Source organism: Ranitomeya imitator, chromosome 3 (assembly GCF_032444005.1).
Source record: "Ranitomeya imitator isolate aRanImi1 chromosome 3, aRanImi1.pri, whole genome shotgun sequence".
Classification (NCBI taxonomy): domain Eukaryota; kingdom Metazoa; phylum Chordata; class Amphibia; order Anura; family Dendrobatidae; genus Ranitomeya; species Ranitomeya imitator.
Window position 1 is genome coordinate 472,582,018 of NC_091284.1, and position 23,186 is coordinate 472,605,203.

At 41.1% G+C, this 23,186-nt stretch overlaps 1 protein-coding gene across 2 annotated transcripts in view; it reads left to right on the forward strand.

Moving 5' to 3' along the window:
* Positions 1-23,186, forward strand: part of CAMKK1 (calcium/calmodulin dependent protein kinase kinase 1) — a 641,465-nt gene that overhangs the window by 567,180 nt on the left and 51,099 nt on the right. For both annotated transcript variants that reach the window (XM_069757479.1, XM_069757478.1), the window contains exons 10-15: positions 3,506-3,705; positions 12,017-12,070; positions 12,191-12,264; positions 12,660-12,747; positions 16,162-16,290; positions 22,054-22,154. In XM_069757479.1, the coding sequence (XP_069613580.1) occupies positions 3,506-3,705; positions 12,017-12,070; positions 12,191-12,264; positions 12,660-12,747; positions 16,162-16,290; positions 22,054-22,154 (646 nt within the window). The remainder of the gene's footprint in view (positions 1-3,505; positions 3,706-12,016; positions 12,071-12,190; positions 12,265-12,659; positions 12,748-16,161; positions 16,291-22,053; positions 22,155-23,186) is intronic.

The following is a 23,186-nucleotide window of genomic DNA, read 5'->3' on the forward strand; positions in this document are numbered from 1 at the left end:
TTGCCTTCCTCCTCTGATTTGGTGCCTTTGTTCTTCCAGCATGTGGTTCGTTTACATGGCATTCCTGAGAATATTGTTTCTGACAGAGGTTCCCAGTTTGTCTCGAGGTTCTGGCGAGCCTTTTGTGGTAGGATGGGCATTGACCTATCTTTTTCCTCGGCCTTCCATCCTCAGACTAATGGCCAGACTGAACGAACCAATCAGACCTTGGAAACATATCTGAGATGTTTTGTTTCCGCTGACCAGGATGATTGGGTGTCATTTTTGCCGTTGGCTGAGTTCGCCCTTAATAATCGGGCCAGCTCGGCTACCTTGGTCTCTCCATTTTTCTGCAATTCTGGGTTCCATCCTCGTTTCTCTTCAGGACAGGTTGAGTCTTCGGACTGTCCTGGTGTGGATTATGTGGTGGACAGGTTGCAGCAGATCTGGACTCAGGTAGTGGACAATTTGACCTTGTCCCAGGAGAAGGCTCAGCTTTTCGCTAATCGCAGACGCCGTGTGGGACCCCGACTTCGTGTTGGGGATCTGGTTTGGTTATCTTCTCGTCATATTCCTATGAAGGTTTCCTCTCCTAAATTTAAACCTCGTTTTATTGGTCCGTATAGGATTTCTGAGATTCTCAATCCGGTGTCTTTTCGTCTGACCCTCCCAGACTCCTTTTCCATACATAATGTATTCCATAGGTCGTTGTTGAGGAGATACGTGGCACCTATGGTTCCATCTGTGGAGCCTCCTGCCCCTGTTTTGGTGGAGGGGGAATTGGAGTATATTGTGGAGAAGATTTTGGATTCTCGTGTCTCTAGACGTAAACTCCAGTATCTGGTCAAATGGAAGGGTTATGCTCAGGAAGATAATTCCTGGGTTTTTGCCTCTGATGTCCATGCCCCAGATCTTGTTCGTGCCTTTCATGTGGCTCATCCTGGTCGGCCTGGGGGTTCTGGTGAGGGTTCGGTGACCCCTCCTCAAGGGGGGGGTACTGTTGTGAATTCTGTGGCTGAGTTCACTTCTGTGGTCACAAGTGGTATTGCAGTCTCTGGGCTTCCTCCCTCAGGTGTTTTGGTGAGCTCGTTGGCTGCCTTGCTATTTAGCTCCACCTGAGTCTGTCTTCCTTGCTCCTTGTCAATGTTCCAGTGTTGGATCTGAGCTACTGCATCTTTCCTTGGGCCTGCTGCTCTGCTAGATAAGTGCTTCTAGTTTGTTTTCTGTTTTTTCTGTCCAGCTTGCTATTAACTTTTGCTGGAAGCTCTGAGAAGCAAAGGGGTGCACCGCCGTGCTGTTAGTTCGGCACGGTGGGTCTTTTTGCCCCTTTGCGTGGTTTTCGTTTTAGGGTTTTTTGTAGACTGCATAGTTCTCTTTGCTATCCTCGCTCTGTCTAGAATATCGGGCCTCACTTTGCTGAATCTATTTCATTCCTACGTTTGTCTTTTCATCTTGCTAGCAGTCATTGTATGTGGGGGGCTGCCTATTCCTTTGGGGTATTTCTCTGAGGTAAGTCAGGCTTGTATTTCTATCTTCAGGCTAGTCAGCTCCTCAGGCAGTGCCGAGTTGCATAGGTAGTTGATAGGCGCAATCCACTGCTGCTTATAGTTGTGTGAGGATAGATCAGGTACTGCAGTCTACAGAGATTCCACGTCTCAGAGCTCGTCCTATTGTTTTTGGTTATTGCCAGATCTCTGTATGTGCGCTGATTACTGCACGCTGTGTTGCCTGATTGCCAGCCATAACAGGCAATATACTACCTAACTGGGCAATATACTACGTCACTGGGCAATATACTATGTGACTGGCCAATATACTACGTAGCTGGGCAATATACTACGTGACTGGCCAATATACTACGTTTCTGTGCTGTATACTACGTCGCTGTGCAATATACTACATGGCTGTGCAATATACTACGTGGCTGGGCAATATACTACGTGGCTGGGCAATATACTACGTGGCTAGGCAATATACTACGTAACTGGGATATATACTACGTGACTGGGCAATATACTACGTGACTGGGCAATATACTACGTGACTGGCCAATATACGTGTCTGTGCTGTATACTACGTGGCTCTGTGCTGTATACTACGTCGCTGTGCAATATACTACGTGGCTGGGCAATATACTACGTGGCTGGGCAATATTCTACGTCACAGGGCAATATACTCCGTAACTGGGCAATATACTACGTCACTGGGCAATATACTACGTCACTGGGCAATATACTACGTGACTGGGCAATATACTACGTGACTTGGCAATATACTACGTGGCTGGGCAATATACTACGTTACTGGCCAATATACTACGTGTCTGTGCTGTATACTACATGGCTCTGTGATGTATACTACGTCGCTGTGCAATATACTACGTGGCTGGGCAATAAACTACGTGACTGGGCAATATACTACGTGACTGGGCAATATACTACGTGACTTGGCAATATACTACGTGGCTGGGCAATATACTACGTTACTGGCCAATATACTACGTGTCTGTGCTGTATACTACATGGCTCTGTGATGTATACTACGTCGCTGTGCAATATACTACATGGCTGTGCAATATACTACGTGGCTGGGCAATAAACTATGTGGCTGGGCAATAAACTACGTGGCTGGGCAATATACTACGTGACTGGGCAATATACTACGTGGCTGGACAATATACTACGTGGCTGGGCAATATACTACATCACTAGGCAATATACTACGTGGCTGGGCACTATACTACGTGGCTGGGCAATATACTAAGTGGCTGGGCAATATACTACGTGGTTGGGCAATATACTACATGGCTGGGCAATATACTACGTGGGCTGTGCAATATACTACGTGAACATGCATATTCTAGAATACCCGATGCGCTAGAATCGGGCCACCATCTAGTTGTTATATAATTGTCTAAGGGATACTTCCGTCTGTTTGTCTGTCTGTCTGTAACCAACTTCCGTAACGGAAATCCCGCATCGTTGATTGGTCGCGGCCGGCTGGGCGCAACCAATCAGCGCCAGGCTTTGTCTGGCCGCGAATTGGCCCCTCCCTACTCTCCTCAAGTCAGTGCCCCCTCCCTACTCCCCTCCAGTCAGTGCCAGTGTGTCGCCCCATCCCGTACCAACTTTTTACTATTGATGCTGCCTATGCTATATTTGTATGTTATAGTAGGTTATATACTACGTGGCTGTGCTATATACTACGTGGCTGTGCTATATACTACGTGGCTGTGCTATATACTACGTGGCTATGCTATGTACTACGTGGCTTTGCTAAGCGCGACTTACATACATACTGTACATACTCTAGAATACCCGATGCGTTAGAATCGGGCCATCATCTAGTGTGTGTGTATATATATATATATATATATATATATATATATATTTGGAACAATAAATCCTTATTTGTTTTTTGCTATAAATATTGTCAAGTATCATTTTGGGTGACAAACTGACATAATGCTTAGTGCCCTATATAACTCTATATTTAATTAATTCATTTTTGTCTGTGTTATTTGTAGTGCATTACCAGAAGATTATTCACCGAGATATAAAACCATCAAATTTACTTCTTGGAGATGATGGTCATATTAAAATAGCTGACTTTGGAGTAAGCAATCAGTTTGAAGGCAGCGATGCTCTCCTGTCAAGTACTGCTGGCACTCCAGCCTTCATGGCACCTGAGACTCTCTCGGATTCTGGCCGGGGCTTCAGTGGAAAGGTAGAGTCTGATGTGTTTTACAGATCATATCACAGGACACTATCAAAAGAAACATTTGAGTTTATCATCAGGGATGTAAATGGAAGTTGACTAGTTATTTCTCTGGTAACTGACATAGTGCACTAAATAGAAATCAAAAATTTATGGCAGTGAAATAGCAGCGTAATAAAGAAGGGCTGATAATAATCATGGTCACCAATGCAATTTGATGTTTTGTTTTGCGTGCATACAGGTCCTTCTCAAAAAATTAGCATATAGTGTTAAATTTCATTATTTACCATAATGTAATGATTACAATTAAACTTTCATATATTATAGATTCATTATCCACCAACTGAAATTTGTCAGGTCTTTTATTGTTTTAATACTGATGATTTTGGCATACAACTCCTGATAACCCAAAAATCCTGTCTCAATAAATTAGCATATTTCACCCATCCAATCAAATAAAAGTGTTTTTTAATAACAAACAAAAAAACCAACAAATAATAATGTTCAGTTATGCACTCAATACTTGGTCGGGAATCCTTTGGCAGAAATGACTGCTTCAATGCGGCGTGGCATGGAGGCAATCAGCCTGTGACACTGCTGAGATGTTATGGATGCCCAGGATGCTTCAATAGCGGCCTTAAGCTCATCCAGAGTGTTGGGTCTTGTGTCTCTCAACTTTCTCTTCACAATATCCCACAGATTCTCTATGGGGTTCAGGTCAGGAGAGTTGGCAGGCCAATTGAGCACAGTAATACCATGGTCAGTAAACCATTTACCAGTGGTTTTGGCACTGTGAGCAGGTGCCAGGTCATGCTGAAAAATGAAATCTTCATCTCCATAAAGCATTTCAGCCGATGGAAGCATGAAGTGCTCCAAAATCTCCTGATAGCTAGCTGCATTGACCCTGCCCTTGATGAAACACAGTGGACCAACACCAGCAGCTGACATGGCACCCCACACCATCACTGACTGTGGGTACTTGACACTGGACTTCAGGCATTTTGGCATTTCCTTCTCCCCAGTCTTCCTCCAGACTCTGGCACCTTGATTTCCGAATGACATGCAAAATTTGCTTTCATCAGAAAAAAGTACTTGGGACCACTTAGCAACAGTCCAGTGCTGCTTCTCTGTAGCTCAAAAGTGGCTTTACCTGGGGAATGCGGCACCTGTAGCCCATTTCCTGCACACGCCTGTGCACGGTGGCTCTGGATGTTTCCACACCAGACTCAGTCCACTGCTTCCTCAGGTTCCCCAAGGTCTGGAATCGGTCCTTCTCCACAATCTTCCTCAGGGTCCGGTCTCCTCTTCTCGTTGTACAGCGTTTTCTGCCACATTGTTTCCTTCCAACAGACTTACCATTGAGGTGCCTTGATACAGCACTCTGGGAACAGCCTATTTGTTGAGAAATTTCTTTCTGGGTCTTACCCTCTTGCTTGAGGGTGTCAATGATGGCCTTCTTGACATCTGTCAGGTCGCTAGTCTTACCCATGATGGGGGTTTTGAGTAATGAACCAGGCAGGGAGTTTATAAAAGCCTCAGGTATCTTTTGCATGTGTTTAGAGTTAATTAGTTGATTCAGAAGATTAGGGTAATAGGTCGTTTAGAGAACCTTTTCTTGATATGCTAATTTATTGAGACAGGTTTTTTGGGTTATCAGGAGTTGTATGCCAAAATCATCAGTATTAAAACAATAAAAGACCTGACAAATTTCAGTTGGTGGATAATGAATCTATAATATATGAAAGTTTAATTGTAATCATTACATTATGGTAAATAATGAAATTTAACACTATATGCTAATTTTTTGAGAAGGACCTGTATATGTTTGTCTTGAGATCCTCAAAAGATGATGTTTTCTTAACAGACTCGCTTTCAGTACATGGTAAAAGATAGGAAAATTATTATTTCTCCATGGTAGTCTGTTGATCATTGTGCTAAAGTCCATTTTTATAATTTTTATTTAATGTTTTTTAAAAATGGCACATATGTAAAATTATTTTATACTATTGACATGGCTTCATCTAATCCTTTAGTAATCTTATTCCTGCAGAATTATAGCACACTCCTGAGTGTCTTTTGTCCTGTTTCCATTGATGGCTGTGTAATGTGAAAGAGATTCGCAGAAGACACAGACATTAGACTACACACTTCAGGCACAGCTCCCAACCTTCTCGGATTCGGCGGCACTTTCCCAATTTGAGGGCTCAGCCCCGAATCACATCACATCTCAGCTGTTCTTCCTGCTTCCATACTCACCTCGCCAACATTTTCATCGCTCCCGTAGCTCCACTTCTCTCTGCCGATCATATAAATATAATTATATATTCACCTCTTCTCCTTCCTTTGATTAGTCTCCCCAGGAATACAATCTCACAACTCAGTGTCCACGGGCTGTTGCTTTACCAGTGAGCCACATCTCACAACACTGGAGATAGGAGAGATTGATTATCTTGACCTCTATATTCCAGACAATGAACCCAGAAACAGAGTATACATATCCATAGAAATACATTGTGTATATAACAGTGTATATTTGTGGTGCCTGTATACTGAGGTGAAGAAAAATATTTTTTTGATCCTATAAAAGTATTAAAAATGATAAGCAATTACAAAAAAAAAAATGTTGAATACACAAAAGAGCACAGTGAGGTCAAAAATACTCTGTTGTAAAAAAAATCACAGTAATAAGCAAATGCTAGTCAAAAGATGGAAAAAACAGGGTATTTAGTTGATACGTTTTTTTGCAAAAAAATGTATACCAAGCTGCTCCACCAATCGTCAAGGTATACCCATATAGAGCAGTCCTACCTAATGTATATAATCCCTATCTGATGTGTTTAAAAACATGATCATCTGTATAGTACCTGTATGAACAGGGTTCAGAGAGGGAATATGTGGACATGCTGGATGGAACAGCTTTGATGCAAATGAGCCATAAGGAGTGGTGGACTCCCTAGTCTTGTAGAAACAAGAGAACAATTATTAGAACCAGAAACACATGGGCTACTTGCACAATGAACAAGTCTGTAGGAACCTGTTCACACACCACCAAGAAACTTGAAGACACAAAAGAGCACAGTGAGGTCAAAAATACTCTGTAAAAAAAAAATGTTTCTGCGAGTCTCTCAGGTCTTTAACCCTCAACCTTAACATTTTACAGACAGGTGCTTTAGGCTGCTGAGCCGCAAGCTGTAATGATGTCAATAGCAGAGTTTTGTGCCCTTGATCTATATTCCTGGACCTCACTACAGACAGGTTATACTGACAGGAATACACTGCTGTATGTAATGGATGCTTCTGGATTCTAGAGGGGGAATAAGAGATTTTTTTCATTCTATAAATTACTAAAAAATAATAAAAAACAGTTGATAATGAAAAAAGAATGTAATTTTTAATGCGGTTTTTTTAATAACAAGCATCACTAATTTGCAAATAACATGGACATATATGGAGTTCCTGTAATCGTAACGACCCGCACAACACAGCGATCAGATTATTTATAGGAATTGGTAAATGACGTTAAAAAAATGGCGTGATTGATATTTTTTCTCTATTAAACCAATAAAAAATTTAATAAAACTGTAATGCTGAGGCAGTGTTCACACGTAGCATAAATGCTGCGTTATTTCTGTTGCTTTTTTTCTGCAGGTGTCATCAGCAGACGCAGTAACAGTGTTCTCTTATTATTGTGTGTTTGCTGTTTTTCTTTTATGCATTTTCCCCCTTATTTCATGTGATTTTGGGGCAGATATGAAGCTGCGTTTTTAAAATAGTACAGAAAAGGTTTGGATTCTGCTCTTAAAAGTGCAACGGCGTTTTTTTCTTAAGTTTTTTGAAGCCTGTGAAGTAAACATGCACTAAAACCAGAGTTCAGCAGCGTCATCAAACAATAGAAGGGGGAGATTTCATAGAATCATATCCATTATGCTTTGAAATTTCGACCTTGTTCAAATGCAGCGTAAATGCTGTGTATTTTCTGCTCCTTTTTTTGCATAAAAATTCTGCTGTGTTTAACTGTCCAAGCAAAGTGGATATAATTTCATGAAAAATGCACCCACTATTAGGGTATGTGCACACGATGTGGAAAACGCTGCGGATCCGTAGCGTTTCCGCAGCTGCGGGTCTGCAGCAGTTTCCCATGAGTTTACAGGACAATGTAAACCTATGGGAAACAAAAAACGCTGTGCACATGCTGCAGAAAAAAACGCGCGGAAACGCAGCGGTTTACATTCCGCAGCATGTCACTTCTTTCTGCGGAATCCGCAGCGGTTTTACAGCTGCTCCTATAGAAAACCGCAGTTGTAAAACCGCAGTGAAATCCGCAGAAAAACCGTGGTAAATCTGCGATAAATCTGCAGAAAAATGCAGCGTTTTTGCCCTGCAGATTTATCAATTCTGCTGCGGAAAAATCTGCAGAGGTCCATTAGACGTGTGCACATAGCCTTAGAATTCAACAAACAGTATTTTACATTATTTAGTAATTAGTATTTTTCTATACAGTTGTGCTCAAAAGTTTACATACCCTGGCTTTCCTGGCTTTTTTTCAGAGAATATGAATAACACCAAAACTTTTTCTCCACTCATGGTTAGTGGTTGGATGAAGCCATTTATTGTGTTTTCTCTTTTTAAGAAGTATCAGTTCTCCTTGCGGAGATTGACATGCTAAGCGGGCAGTACCCCGAAACACAGTGTCTGCAAATTGAGATTCTGGTTTGGCTATTATCCTAAGTCATGTTGCAAGGCTCGTTAAAGGGTCGACATTGACTTGTAGGATTTCTACCTTCCAATTGGTGGCACTAGGGTTCTAATTCTCTTCCTCTCTGAAGAGACAATTTGCATAAATAGCAAATTTCCCAGAGGAGCATTGCAGCTTTAAGTCTCCTCAACTCGGCATGCTTAGCATGTCAATCTCCGCAAGGAGAAATGATACTTCTTGGATTTCGGTCAGACACCTCTCACACAGCCAAACCAGATCTCCACTTTGCACTGACGAGGGGCAGTACCCCGAAACACAGAGTCTGCAAATTGAGATTCTGGTTTGGGTATTATCCTAAGTCATGTGACAAGGCTCGTTAAAGGGTCGACATTGAATTGTAGGATTGCTACCTTCCAATAGGTGGCACTAGAGTTCTAGTTCTCTTCCTCTCTGAAGAGACAACTTGCATAATTCTCTTTTTAAATCATAATGACAACCCAAATCATCCAAATGACCCTGATCAACACATGTAAAAATAAATGCATGTAAAAAGCTGCAATTACTTTTTTAAGTGCAAAATCAAAGCTTTTCTGTATTATGAAAAGCACATTAAAAACTCAGCTCCACATCTGCACCAGAAACATCAACATCAAATAAGGGGAAGACGATTTTTATTCTGTAGTTTGGTGCGGATTTTGCAGGGAAAAAAAACAACACAGTATTTCTGAACGTGTGAACACGGCTTTACAGACACAAAAAAGCCAGATGTCGTATAGTGAAGCTACATAAAGATGAGAAAGTTCTAGCGGCTCCGACTGTGAAAGAAGGAACATAAAATAAATCCACAGGTCTCAACTAGAGATGAGCAGGATGCACAGCTGACGTCACACCAGCACTGGCCAATCTAAAGCTGTGCTGGGAATACTGGGAGGTTAGAGATTTATGGCTTCCCGTCCAACTGCCAGGTACCACTGACCTTAATGCTGAAGCAGAGACCCATGAATCCATACGCTCAGCTCTTGTCCCAACTGACCCGAATACAACAGATAGTCCTGGATTTGGGTCTACGCCCTGTCATCTCGGGCTGAATTTCTAACACTACCATTGCCCCTCTCACATCTCCTCCTGCCTGTGGAGAAAGAAATGGTAAATGGGTGTGGGTTGGGGGTGTGACCAGTGGTGTGACCAAAATGTGCCACTTGATCTGTCCCTCATTCTGTTCCTCAAAAGTTGGGTCGTATGTTTAAGGGGCAGTATAGCTTCTTGGAAGGCAATTGAGCCTGGTCAAAAATTATTTGTCATGGTTTGCAGGATTTGCGTCCAGGTAAAACTGTTCACTTCCCCTGATGAAGCTGTGGCATGCAGCAATACTTGTGGAGTTCTTCCACCTGATTTGTGAACTATGCTTTCTCTTATTCTAACTGCATCTCAGAGTATGGACTTAGGTCGTATTCAGCTCCACAGTGTTTATATATGCTTCTACTTGTGGTGCAATATATAGAGATTTTTTACTATTGGCAGTGGCGTAACTAGAGTGTTATGGGCTCCAGTGCAGGATTTGAGCCGAGCCGAGCCTCCCCTTCATCCTGAAGAAATTGTGTGTGTGTGTGTATATATATATATATATATATATATATATATATATATATATATATATGTCCCTCATACTGGTATATTTTTGAGTAAAATGTAAATTGTTCTTTTATTCTATAAACTACTGACAACATGTCTCCGAATTTCCAAGCAATAAATTGTGTTTTTTTTCTCACAAAGAAAAATGGTCAAAATAAAAAAAACCCAGTGCTTTCAGACCTCAAATAATGCAAAGAAAACAAGTTCTTAATCATTTAGAAACAACAATACTAATGTTTTAACTGAGGAAGAATTCAGAAATCAATATTTTGTGGAATAACCATTTTTAATCACAGCTTTCATGCGTCTTGGCATGCTTTACACCAGTCTTTCACACTGCTTTTAGCACATAAATGTAAGCAGTTCTTTGTTTGATGGCTTGTGACTATCCATCATCCTCTTGATTAGATCCCAGAGGTTTTCAATGGGGTTCAGGTCTGGAGATTGGGCTGCCCATGACAGGGTTTTGATGTGGGGGTCTCTTAATTTTTGCCAGAGCTGTATATTGCACATTCTGGTATATGTCCCTTATCCTAGGCCCCATCCTGGTATATCCCCCATCATGGTATATGTCCCCTATTATACCGCTGTTCTTTAATGTATAGAAGGAAATAAACCATTATACTCACCAGGGGCATAAATAGAAGTTGTAATGCACCCCCCATAGCCTCCATATAGTATAATGCATTCCATAGTCATCCATATAATATACTGCGCAGCCTATAGTCATCCATAAAGTAAAATGCATCCCATAGTCATCGATAAAGTGTAATGACTCTCTCATAGTCATCCATAAAGTATAATGCACCTCCATAGTCATCTATACTGTATAATTCACCCTATAGTCATCCATAAAGTATAATACATCCCATAGTCATTCATAAAGTATAATGCACCCCCATAGTCATCCATAAATTATAATACACCTCCAAAGTCATCCATACAGTATAATGCACCTCCATTGTCATCCATAAAGTATAATGCACCTCCATAGTCATCCATACAGTATAATGCACCTCCATAGTTATCCATACAGTATAATGCACCCTATAGTCATCCATAAATTATAATTCACCCCATAGTCATCCATAAAGTATAATGCATCCCCATAATCATCCATAACGTATAAAGCATTCCATAGTCATCCATACAGTATATTGCACCTCGATAGTCATCCATACAGTATAATGTACCCTATAGTGATCCATAAAGTATAATGCATTCCAGAGTCATTCATAAAGTACAATGCATCCCCATAATCATCCATAAAGTATAATGCAACTCCATAGTTGTCCATACAGTATCATGCACCTCCATAGTCATCCATACAGTATAATGCACCCTATAGTCATCCAGCGCCTGTTGGGGGGGCCCGGTGAGCAGATGAGACGGGGCCCGATGCGGGCCCCCTCAGCCCACCGGGCCCATATGCCAGTCAGGGCAGTAATGCCCTGATGGCGGCCGAGGTCAATCTGAGCGGTTGCCCAGGGTCCCCCCACACCACTGGGCCCTGGGCTATTGACCTCATTATAATCCGCCACTGAATGTTTGTATCCTCTGTTGCTTCCTTCCCTGCCCAGGAGCTGTGATATGATCAGACCATGTTCCTGCACGGACAGACACGGCCATTACACAGTACATAGCAGGGGCACATTTATAAGATTATCGCAGCACAAGAACATTTTTTTCAAACACGTCCAATTGTAAAAGTTATAATTATTCCAAGATCTATTGATTAAAATGAACTTTGTTCATGGGACAACCCCATTAAGTTATGCTATGAACACAATAGCATGTGCTGTTTCATGGACTTGTGAGAACTCTCTGGATTAGTAGACAGTACACACGGGTAACTGAAGAAGTGCAGATAACTCGTAGGTCTTATTTGCTTTCTAATGGAAAAATTATATTTCCACTTCCATATCCTGTACATGTTATTACATGGTCATAAGATATCAGAATCTAACTTTTCTTGTCTGTCTCTGTTATTAGGCACTAGATGTCTGGGCAATGGGAGTCACACTTTATTGTTTTGTTTTTGGAAAGGTAAGCATCCAATATAGACTCAAGTTATATACCGTATTTTATCTACGTGTAGCACAAACTCTTTAAAGCAGTTAACTCTATCTATCTCTTTTTAACCTTTTTGGTGATTTGTTTTTTCAGTGCCCTTTTATGGATGAATACATCTTGGTTCTACACAACATAATAAAGCATAAGCCCGTGGAGTTCCCAGAACAGTATGTAATGAGTTATGCCTAACAATGGTTTTATTGTATATCGGTTTTAATTATCCTCATCCCACCCCATCTCTACCTATTTTGACGAAGTTGTCCGAAAGTGGTGTGAAAACACCAAAAGGCACAAAATGTTTATGCAACCTAAATTTTCAAGTGTTTTACTCCAGATTTCTGTCAAAACACTTTGATGAATCAGGCTCTAAGTCTTTGTTTCTACTCAATTACATTAATTCCTTACCCTTTTTTTAAAATCTGTCAGGTTGTGATTTCATAACTTACTGATATAGCACTAAATAATGTAACTTTGGAACAATATGTTAGCGTGGATTGTGTCCTACCTTGTTGAGTTGTGTAGTTGAATACTTATTGTCTCTTTTATTGCTTTCCTGTTAAAGGCCAGCCATTAGTGATGAACTTAAGGACTTGATTGTGAGAATGCTGGATAAGAAGCCAGAAGACAGAATGACCATTCCAGAAATAAAGGTCTAATAACATATAGGATTGCTATATGCGATATTGTAACCTTGATTTGGAGATTGTGTTTTAGTATGTAGAATGTTAGTATTTTAAGACTTATTGATAAAAGACTCCGACATTTTACGAAATCCCAATGCCAAACAGCATCTTGAGCAGAATCATGAGATATTACAGGAAATTTCCAGTTGGTTTCATGTTGTGCCATGATGTGTGTGTAGATGTAAACTTAACAGGACTTTCCCAGTCAACATCTGAGAACTGGTCACAGGATAAAAGATAAATGATCACTGGAGCTCCAGCTCCTGAGAAGCCTACTGATCCAGGAGAAAGTGAACTGTGTGAATGTGCAGTGTGGCACAACCACTTCATACAAGCTGAACACTGATTACTTTACATGACCTCATAAAACCCATTCACACAAATAACGAGACATAACAAATGTTGTTGTTGGATAAAAATGGCCGTGCAGTTTATTTTGGGTTACATAAAATTTCATTAAAATGTCAATTAAATAAATTAATTACTCATATCACAATCCAAAATTCCAAAATCTCCAATAACACCAATCCACCCATAAATGGGTGATTTTACCCACAAGTAAACTACACAACAGTAAAATTAAATTAAATAATAACGGGAGAGAGGTCGGGCTCTTCTTTTCTTCTTGCGCCGACGGAATGGGGAAAAAAACCTAGTAAGCAGGAGTTTACATATTTCAAAAAAGAGCGCCAAACACACTATTAACCAATGAAAACCGTTAAAAGAGGCGCCAAACAAGCCAGAAACAACTGGTTATAACCAGTTCTTGAAAAATCATAAAAATAGCCTGACCTTTCTCTGACCCTTCTGTGTGAAGCGGCCAAAGGAAAAAGTATTTCTAGGGTTTATGAGGCCATGAGACCCCAGCCATATCTCTTTGTATGTTTTAGGCGGGGGGGGCTAACATTCTATCAAAGTGTCATAACTCCAGTGTTGTCCCACGAAAAGATATAATAAAATATTCACAAAAATGTGATGAGTGTACTCACTTATGTAATATACTGTATGTATAGCTCCCTAGCAAAAATTAAGAGACCACTGCAAAATGTTCTGTTTGTCTGATTTTTCTCTTTATAAGTATATTTGAGTAAAATGTACATTTTTTCTTTTATTCTATAAACTACTGACAACATGTCTCTGAAGTTCCAAGCAATACATTTTGTATTTTTTTTATGAAAAGGAGAAATGGTCAAAACAAAAAGAAAAACAGTGCTTTCAGACCTCAAATAATGCAAAGGAAACAAGTTCATAATACTGTATATACTCGAGTATAAGCCGACCCGAGTATAAGCCGACCCCCCTAATTTTGCCACAAAAAACTGGGAAAACCTATTGACTCGAGTATAAGCCTAGGGTGGAAATGCAGCATTTACCGGTGAATTTCAAAAATAAAAATAGATCATTATTTCCCCATAGCTGTGCCATATAGTGCTCTGCACCGTTCATTATTTCCCCTTAGCTGTGCCATATAGTGCTCTGCACCGTTCATTATTGCCCCATAGCTGTGCCATATAGTGCTCTGCGCCGTTCATATTTCCCCATAGCTCTGCCATATAGTGCGCTGCACCGTTCATATTTCCCCATAGCTGTACCATATAGTGCTGTGCACCGTTCATAGTGTCCCATATCTGTGCCATATAGTGCTGTGCACCATTCATACTGTCCCATATCTGTGCCATATAGTGCTGTGCACCGTTCATACTGTCCCATATCTGTGCCCCATATAGTGCTGTGCACCGTTCATACTGCCCATATCTGTGCCCCATATAGTGCTCTGCACCGTTCATACTGCCCCATATCTGTGCCCCATATAGTGCTCTGCACCGTTCATACTGTCCCATAGATGCTCCACATAAATCTGTGCCACTGCTGCTGCAATAAAAAAAAAAAAGCCATACTCACCTCTCTTGATTGCAGCTCCCGGCGTCTCGTTCCGGCGTCCGGTCCCGGCGTCTCTCTGCTCTGACTGATCAGGCAGAGGGCGCCGCGCACACTATATGCGTCATCGCGCCCTCTGACCCGAACAGTCAGAGTGCAGAGACGCCGGGAAGATGGAGCGGCGCCCGGTGGCTGGAACGGGGACAGGTGAATATGACATACTTACCTGGTCCCGACGTCCGGCTCCCTCTGCCTGTCCCACGGTCTTCGGTGCCGCAGCTTCTTTCTCTATCAGCGGTCACCGGCACCGCTGATTAGAGAAATGAATAGGCGGCTCCACCCCTATGGGAGGTGGAGCCGCCTATTCATTTCTCTAATGAGCGGTCCCACGTGACCGCTGAAGAGGGGAAGAGCTGCAGCACAGAAGACCGTGGGACGACAGGGACAGCGCGAGGATCGCTGGAAGCAGGTAAGTATGCCTCAGCACCCTCACCCCCTCACCCGCCGACCCTGCCACCCACCTTGACTCGAGTATAAGCCGAGAGGGGCACTTTCAGCCCAAAAATTTGGGCTGAAAATCTCGGCTTATACTCGAGTATATACGGTAATTTAGAAACAAGAATACTAATGTTTTAACTCAGGAAGAGTTCAGAAATCAATATTTTGTGGAATAACCATGATTTTTAATCACAGCTTTCATGCGTCTTGGCATGCTTTCCACCAGTCTTTCACACTGCTTCTGGTGCAGAAATGTAAGCAGTTCTTCTTTGTTTGATGGCTTGTGACTATCCATCATCCTCTTGATTACATTCCAGATTTTTTCAATTGCGTTTCATGTCTGGTGATTGGGCTGCCCATGACAGGGTTGTTGCTGTGGTTGTCTCTTTATTGTTGATAGAGTTGTATATATTAATATATGGTGACATTTGTAAGCAAATACTTGTGATATCTAATTTTCTGCAGGCCACAGTGATGAAGTGGCCACAAGCCAGCATTTCACTTTAAATCCCAAGTAATAAATTACAAGTATACGAATAATTCACTAATATTGTTCAAAGTTCAAACTATCTTTGCAGACACTGGTTTCAAATCTTGAAAAGAAATCTTAGAATTAATGCTTGTCCTACTTTTTAAGACACTTAGAATTTCTTCAGTGTTAACTTTTTGCAATAAATTCCATAGCAACAGACACATCAAACGTGTACCTTTCCGTGAAGTAGGATTTGTTGTCCTATTCGGTTGTATGAAGATGCTTTGATATTATGCATCCACTTTGCAGCACATGAATCTTATTTAAATGGCATAATTATGCATAAATAACAGAGGATCCTTTATCTTTCTTTATAATTTTTCTTTTCCAATCAAGATAAAGCCATTTATGCAATTGGTAATAATTATATCAGTGACCCCAAATAAAATAAAATTAGTTTTCCATATGAATTAGCTATGCTGCATATGAAATGTCTCCATTCTGTCTATACACCATTGTCATTATAATTTCAGGTTCATCCCTGGGTGTCTAAAAATGGAGAGAACCCATTGCCTCTTGAAGAAGAGCATTGTACAATTGTGGAGGTCACTGAGGAAGAAGTGAAGAATTCAGTCAAGCTTATCCCAAGTTTGACAACTGTGGTATGACATTTTGTGTACTGTGTTCACTATTCGATTGCAATGTACGGTAATTTTTCATTAGTAATCATTTTATGAATATGTCAGACACATAATAGGGATAGGAAATGTCTGTATTTTTGGAAAGATCACCCAACAGTGTATTTTACCAATGCAAGCATGTGCTACTAGCCTTTGAACCCGTTCTACAACAGGGTGGCCAGCATTTTTATTGACGTTCCAGCGCTGCGTGCCGCTCCGTGTTCCAGGTCCTCTGGCTGTAATTGTTCAGTCAGAGGGCGGCGCGCATTAAGCGCGTTATCGCGCCCTCTGAACTGTGAACGTCACAGGCAGAGGACCCGGAAGATGGAGCATCGCGCAGCGCTGGAACGGGACAGACAGGTGAATATAGCATACTCACCCTCCTGGCACGTCCCTGTCTCTCCGTTGGAGATTGCGGTGTGCGTTCAGTGCTTACGCATACCGCGATCTCCTGTGAGCGTCACTCTGTGGGGTCCAGACTGCGCCGGCGCTTGCGCTTGCGCAGTCTATAAAGGTTTCGGACAGAGTGACACTCCCAGCCTTATATTATAGATATTTTTATATTACAAATGAACGTTATTTCCAGATCATCAGAAATAATTTCCCATCATTTTGATTTTAGCATCTATGCAGGTATATAAATAATAATAATCTTTATTTTTACATAGCGCTAACATTCTGCAGCGCTTTACAGGTTGCACACATTATCATCACTGTCCCCGTTGAGGCTCACAATTCCCTATCAGTATGTCTTTGGAATGTGGGAGGAAACCGGAGTACCCGGAGGAAACCCACGCAAACACGGAGAAAACATACAATCTCTTTGCAGATGTTGTCCTTGGTGGGTTTTGAACCCAGGACTCCAGCACTGCAAGGCTGCTGTGCTAACCACTGCGCCACCGTATATAGGCTACCATACACATTCGATGACCGCTGGCTGATTGGTGCTTCTTCTGATCATTTTGCCAATAGCCATCTTGGCCATTTCTCCCATACACAGGAGAAAACATTTGGCTGAGCGCTCCTGTGTTCTCTATGAGAAATGTTATGACCTGGTGGTTAGGACAATAATTGACCTGGTGGTTAAGAGCACACGGAATGACCTGATAGTTACTGATAATAAGGACGAGCTCTGGGACGTGGGAACTCTGCTGACCGCAATCCCTAAACCTATCAAACACACTAGAAATAGCCGTGGATTGCGCCTAACGCTCCCTATGCAACTCGGCACAGCCTAAGGAACTAGCTAGCCCTGAAGATAGAAAAATAAAGCCTACCTTGCCTCAGAGAAATTCCCCAAAGGAAAAGGCAGCCCCCCACATATAATGACTGTGAGTAAAGATGAAAATACAAACACAGAGATGAAATAGATTTAGCAAAGTGAGGCCCGACTTACTGAACAGACCGAGGATAGGAAAGGTTACTTTGCGGTCAGCACAAAAACCTACAAAAAGACCACGCAGAGGGCGCAAAAAGACCCTCCGCACCGACTCACGGTGCGGAGGCGCTCCCTCTGCGTCCCAGAGCTTCCAGCAAGCAAGACAACAAATTAAATAGCAAGCTGGACAGAAAAATAGCAAACCAAAGAAATACAAGCTGGAACTTAGCTTCTGATGGGAAGACAGGTCACAAGAACGATCCAGGAGTGAACAGACCAATACTGGAACATTGACAGGTGGCATGGAGCAAAGATCTAAGTGGAGTTAAATAGAGCAGCAGCTAACGAATTAACCTCGTCACCTGTGAAACTCAGAAACACCCACCAGAGGAAGTCCATGGACAGAACCAGCCGAAGTACCATTCATGACCACAGGAGGGAGCCCGACAACAGAATTCACAACAGAGAAAGTATCACAGATTTATCTTCCTACAAATTTTTTTTGGGGAAAATAGGAAGACTTTTTTATATAATGATGGTGCATCTTATAGTCGCCGAGTTCTCAATCTACGCATACACCGCCCTAGGCAGCTAATTTCCCGAAGTCCACTGCACTGAAAACAGTAGTATGTGTGCTCCATCAACATTTTCTCAAAGCCTGGGGCCCACCACAGTCTTGCACCGCAGAACACCGCATGACGCTCTGCAAACAAGGAGGGAAATTTAATAACCCTCTGTCCTAATTTTATGCTTGTGTTAGGGTGCTTTAACACTGTGTTCTGACACTTGTATGTTGGTTCTGTCAGGGCTTATGTCTGAACCCCAACCAAAATGGGATTCGGGCATATGTGCCAACGACAAGGCCATAGACTATAATGGTGTTGACAGAGTGAATGTGTGATCTGTTGTGCATCGTTTTTGGGTGTGCAGGCCTACTGGAGGTGGACACTCAGATGTAGTAGACTGCATCTGTGTGTGTCTCCAGTAGGCGTACATGCCCAAAAATGATGCACAACAAACCACATATTCACTCTGTCAGCATCATAATAGTCTATGGCCCTGTCAGCGCATATGCTCAAATCCCGTTTTAGTGGGGTTCAGACATAAGCCCCGATGGGACCAACGAACGGGTGCCGAGCGCAATGTGAAATCACCCTAAGAATACTCAAAAGCGTCTCAATACAGTCATAGGAGACCTCAGAGTGTTATATAGTGGGTACGGAAAGTATTCAGACCCCATTAAATGTTTTACTCTTTGTTTCATTGCAGCCATTTGGTAAATTCAAAAAAATTCATTTTTGTTCTCGTTAATGTACAATCTGCACCCCATCTTGACTGAAAAAAAACAGAAATGTAGAAATCTTTGCATATTTACTAAAAAGAAAAACTGAAATATCACATGGTCATAAGTATTCAGACCCTTTTGCTCAGACACTCATATTTAACTCACATGCTATCCATTTCCTTGTGATCCTCCTTGAAATAGTTCTACTCCTTCATTGGAGTTCAGCTGTGTTTATTTAAACTGATAGGACTTAATTTGGAAAGGCACACACCTGTCTATATAAGACCTCACAGCTCACAGTGCATGTCAGACCAAATGAGAATCATGAGGTCAAATGAACTGGCCAAGGACTTCAGAGAGAGAATTGTGCCAAGGCACAGATCTGGCCAAGGTTACAAAGGAATTTCAGCCGTACTCAAGGTTCCTAAGAGCACAGTGGAAGAAGTTTGGGACCACCAGAAGTCTTCCTAGACCTGGCCGTAGAAGAGCCTTGGTGAGAGAGGTAAAGAAAAATCACTGTGGCTGAGCTCCAGTGGCCTTTCCTCAGTGCAAGACATATGAAAGCCCACAGAGAGTTTGCTAAAAAACACATGAAGGACTCCCAGACTATGAGAAATAAGATTCTCTGGTCTGATGAGATGAAGATATACCTTTTTGGTGATAATTCTAAGAAGTATGTTTGGTGAAAACCAGGCACTGCTCATCACCTGCCCAATACAATCCTAACAGTGAAACATGGTGGTGGCAGCATCATGCTATGGGGGTGTTTTTCAGCTGCAAAGACAGGACGACTGGTTGCCATTGAAGGAAACATGAATGCGGCCAAGTACAGAGATATCCTGGATGAAAACCTCTTCCAGAGTGCTCTGGACCTCAGACTTTGCCGAAGGTTCACCTTCCGCCAAGGCAATGACCCTAAGCACACAGCTAAAATAACAAAGGAGTGGCTTCAGAACAACTCTGTGACCATTCTTGACTGGCCCAGCTAGAGCCCTGACCTAAACCCAATTGAGCATCTCTGGAGAGGCCTAAAAATGGCTGTTCAGCAACATTCACCATCCAACCTGATGGAACTGGAGAGGATCTGCAATGAAGAATGGCAGAGGGTCCCCAAATCCAGGTGTGAATAACTGGTTGCATCATCATTGCCAAGAAGACTGATGGCTGTACTAGCTCAAAAGGGTGTTTTTACTCAATACTGAGCAAAGGGTCTGAATACTTATGACCATGTGATATTTCAGTTTTTCTTTTTTAATAAATTTGCACAAATTTCTACTTTTCTGTTGTTTTTTTTCAGTCAAGATGGGGTGCAGAGTGCACATTAATGAGAAAAAAAAATTAACTTTTTTGAATTTACCAAATGGCTGCAATGAAACAAGGAGTGAAAAATGTAAAGGGATCTGAATACTTTCTGTACCCACTGTAACTGTTTTTTTTCTTGGCAATTAGAGGCTGTGCAGTGTTTAGGTTTTCACCAAATCAAATTTTGGAGGAAAATTCGGCTAAGCTTGCTAATTTAATTTTTAAAAGATTTGCTAATGTCCAGTCAGTACTAATCCAAGGATGAGGATGTTCACTTGTCATACATGGTTAATAGAGTGTTTAGTTTCCATGGGAATATGCAAAATTTTGTCTATTTTATTCCCATCTGAAGAGTAATCTTAAAATGCAGTAGGCAGTCAAGCTTTACAAAAGTGATATATTTTAATCATTTTGAAGATTTTCCCCACAGGTTATAGTCAGCATCGGCATTATTAAATATGCAAATTTAATTAAGCCAATTATTTTCTGTAGATAGGATTGATGACCTATATTTAATTAGTTGTTTCCTCCATTGCTCTAACATATATCATTTTTCTCTGATCAGTTAGATGTACTCTACTGTAATACAGCAAATCTATCAGACATTTATAGAAATTAGAAGATTTGTGAGTTTATGTTAAAGAAAATACTTTTTGGGTATAGTTATACAGTGACATTCTGGGAGACTTAACCTATCATAGATAATTATATGAAGAGTTATATAGGTTGGAGCTCTGGATGATTACTAGATACATAAATCCGTCACATGCATAAAACTGTAACAGGTGAAGTGATTAACATTGATTATTTTATGACAACGGCAACTTCTAAGTTATAGGATATATTAATAAGCAAATGAACAGTCAGTTCTTGAAGTTCATATGTTGGAATCAGGATTAATGGGCAAGCATTAGGATCTGAGTACCGTAACTTAGACAAAGACCAAATTGTTTTGGTTAGATGACTGGATGAGAGCATTTCCAAAAATGGCAGTTCTTGTAAGAGTGCATTCAGAATGCATCCAATAGTACCTATGAAAAATGGTCCAAGCAAGGTACCTTTGGCTAACCAGCAACCAGGTCATCGATCCTCAAGGCTCAGTTACATGGATTGGTAGCAAAGGCTAAGACAGATTCCACAGAACAGTTTCTGTTTCACAAATTAAAAGGGTTGTCCACTACTGCACATCCCCAGTTTAATCAATTCACAACCCCAGTTAACACTAGGACTACTGGTATAGTCATTTTGACTACTTGCACTTCAGTAGTTCTAGTCGGGGTCACGAGTCCAGTAGTCCAAGTGTTAAAATATAAATTTATGTATACTCACATCATACAGTAGTGCGCTTAAGCAATCAGAGTTCCTGGAGAATGACAGGACTTGTATCACGTCCAGGAACAGTGGCTCCAACATCGCTGGAAAGACACCACTGCAGGAGGTAGGATACAGTTGTGCACATAGTGCATCACAGCTTGTTTCATAAGGGATTGAGTAGCTGTAGACCATTGCTGACCTCATGTCCACTACAAAAGTGTGTACAACAGCCTGGTATATTGTCCATTAGATATGATCAAAAAGTTTTGCAGGACTCTAGTCCAGCATCCACATCGTTGTCCATGGCCACTGACCTGAGAATAACATCTCAATATCCCCAGCACCTCTTTTGATTAGCAGGCCCAGCACAATGTCATGTGTACATGAAGAGTATCTGTATTATTTGTGTCTCATTCCTTAACGTATATATTTGTTGGTTGACACAGCACTTTTTTTCTTAATTAAGATTTTAGTGAAAGCAATGCTGCGGAAGCGCTCATTTGGAAACCCATTTGAATGTGCCAGAAGAGAAGAAAGGTCCATGTCTGCCCCAGGAAACCTTTTAATGTAAGTGAACGATGAGGAGCCAATGTGCTGTAGATGTGACTACACGTAAGCTAATACTTTGGCTAAATATACGGTAATATATATATATTTTTTTAAGATGAAACACATTCTAATCACATTATTTAAAAAATGTAGTGAAAGTACCTGCCTTATAATATTTTACTTTTGGTTTTACGGAAACGAGAATGTATAATATTGTTCAAAACGCTACTAATTTTTCTGATAAACAAAAACTGGTCCGATTTTCAACAGTGTTTGGTCAGGGTGTCAGTTTTTCCATCAGTAATTCATCATTAACTTTCTCTTATGAAAAAAAATAATTAAACAAATTGCAAAGCTTCTCCTATACTTTGCAATGTTATGGTAATCATGGACAACACACCGATGGTAACATGTCCAGTAAGGGATTTTTCACAGATCCATAGAAATGCATTAGCGAGCTTGATCCGTGACTCAGATAAAAAATGGACGTATCCATTTTTTTTTTTTTTGCAGACAACTCAGTCTGCGAAAAAAAATACAGACATGTGAACAGCCGCATAAACTTTAATGGGTACTTTTTCTATCCTTGAAGAACACAGAATATGTATGTAATTCATGGAAAACTGCTTAATGTTTTACAAAGTATAACTATTATTTATATGTATGTGGAATTGTAGCTTGTTCATTCTTGCCTGGGTCTTTATAGTATACTGTTAATTAAAAAATAATTGTCATATTGCTCCAGAATCCAAAAGTGTTATAGATGTGTGAAGTGTGAAAAGTGTATTTTTCCAAAGAGCAGCAGTTTTCATCTTTCATCTCCTCTGTCTTCCTTCCCTATTACACCAGATAGGCCTCATTCACACGGTCAGTATTTGATGAGTTTTTTACCTCAGTATTTGTAAGCCAAAATCACTAGAGAAACAATCAGAGGAAAGGTATAATAGAAACATATCACCTCTTCTGTATTTATCACCCACTCCTGGTTTTGGCAGACAAATACTAAGGTAAAAAACTGACCAAATACTGAACATGCAAATGTGGCCTTAA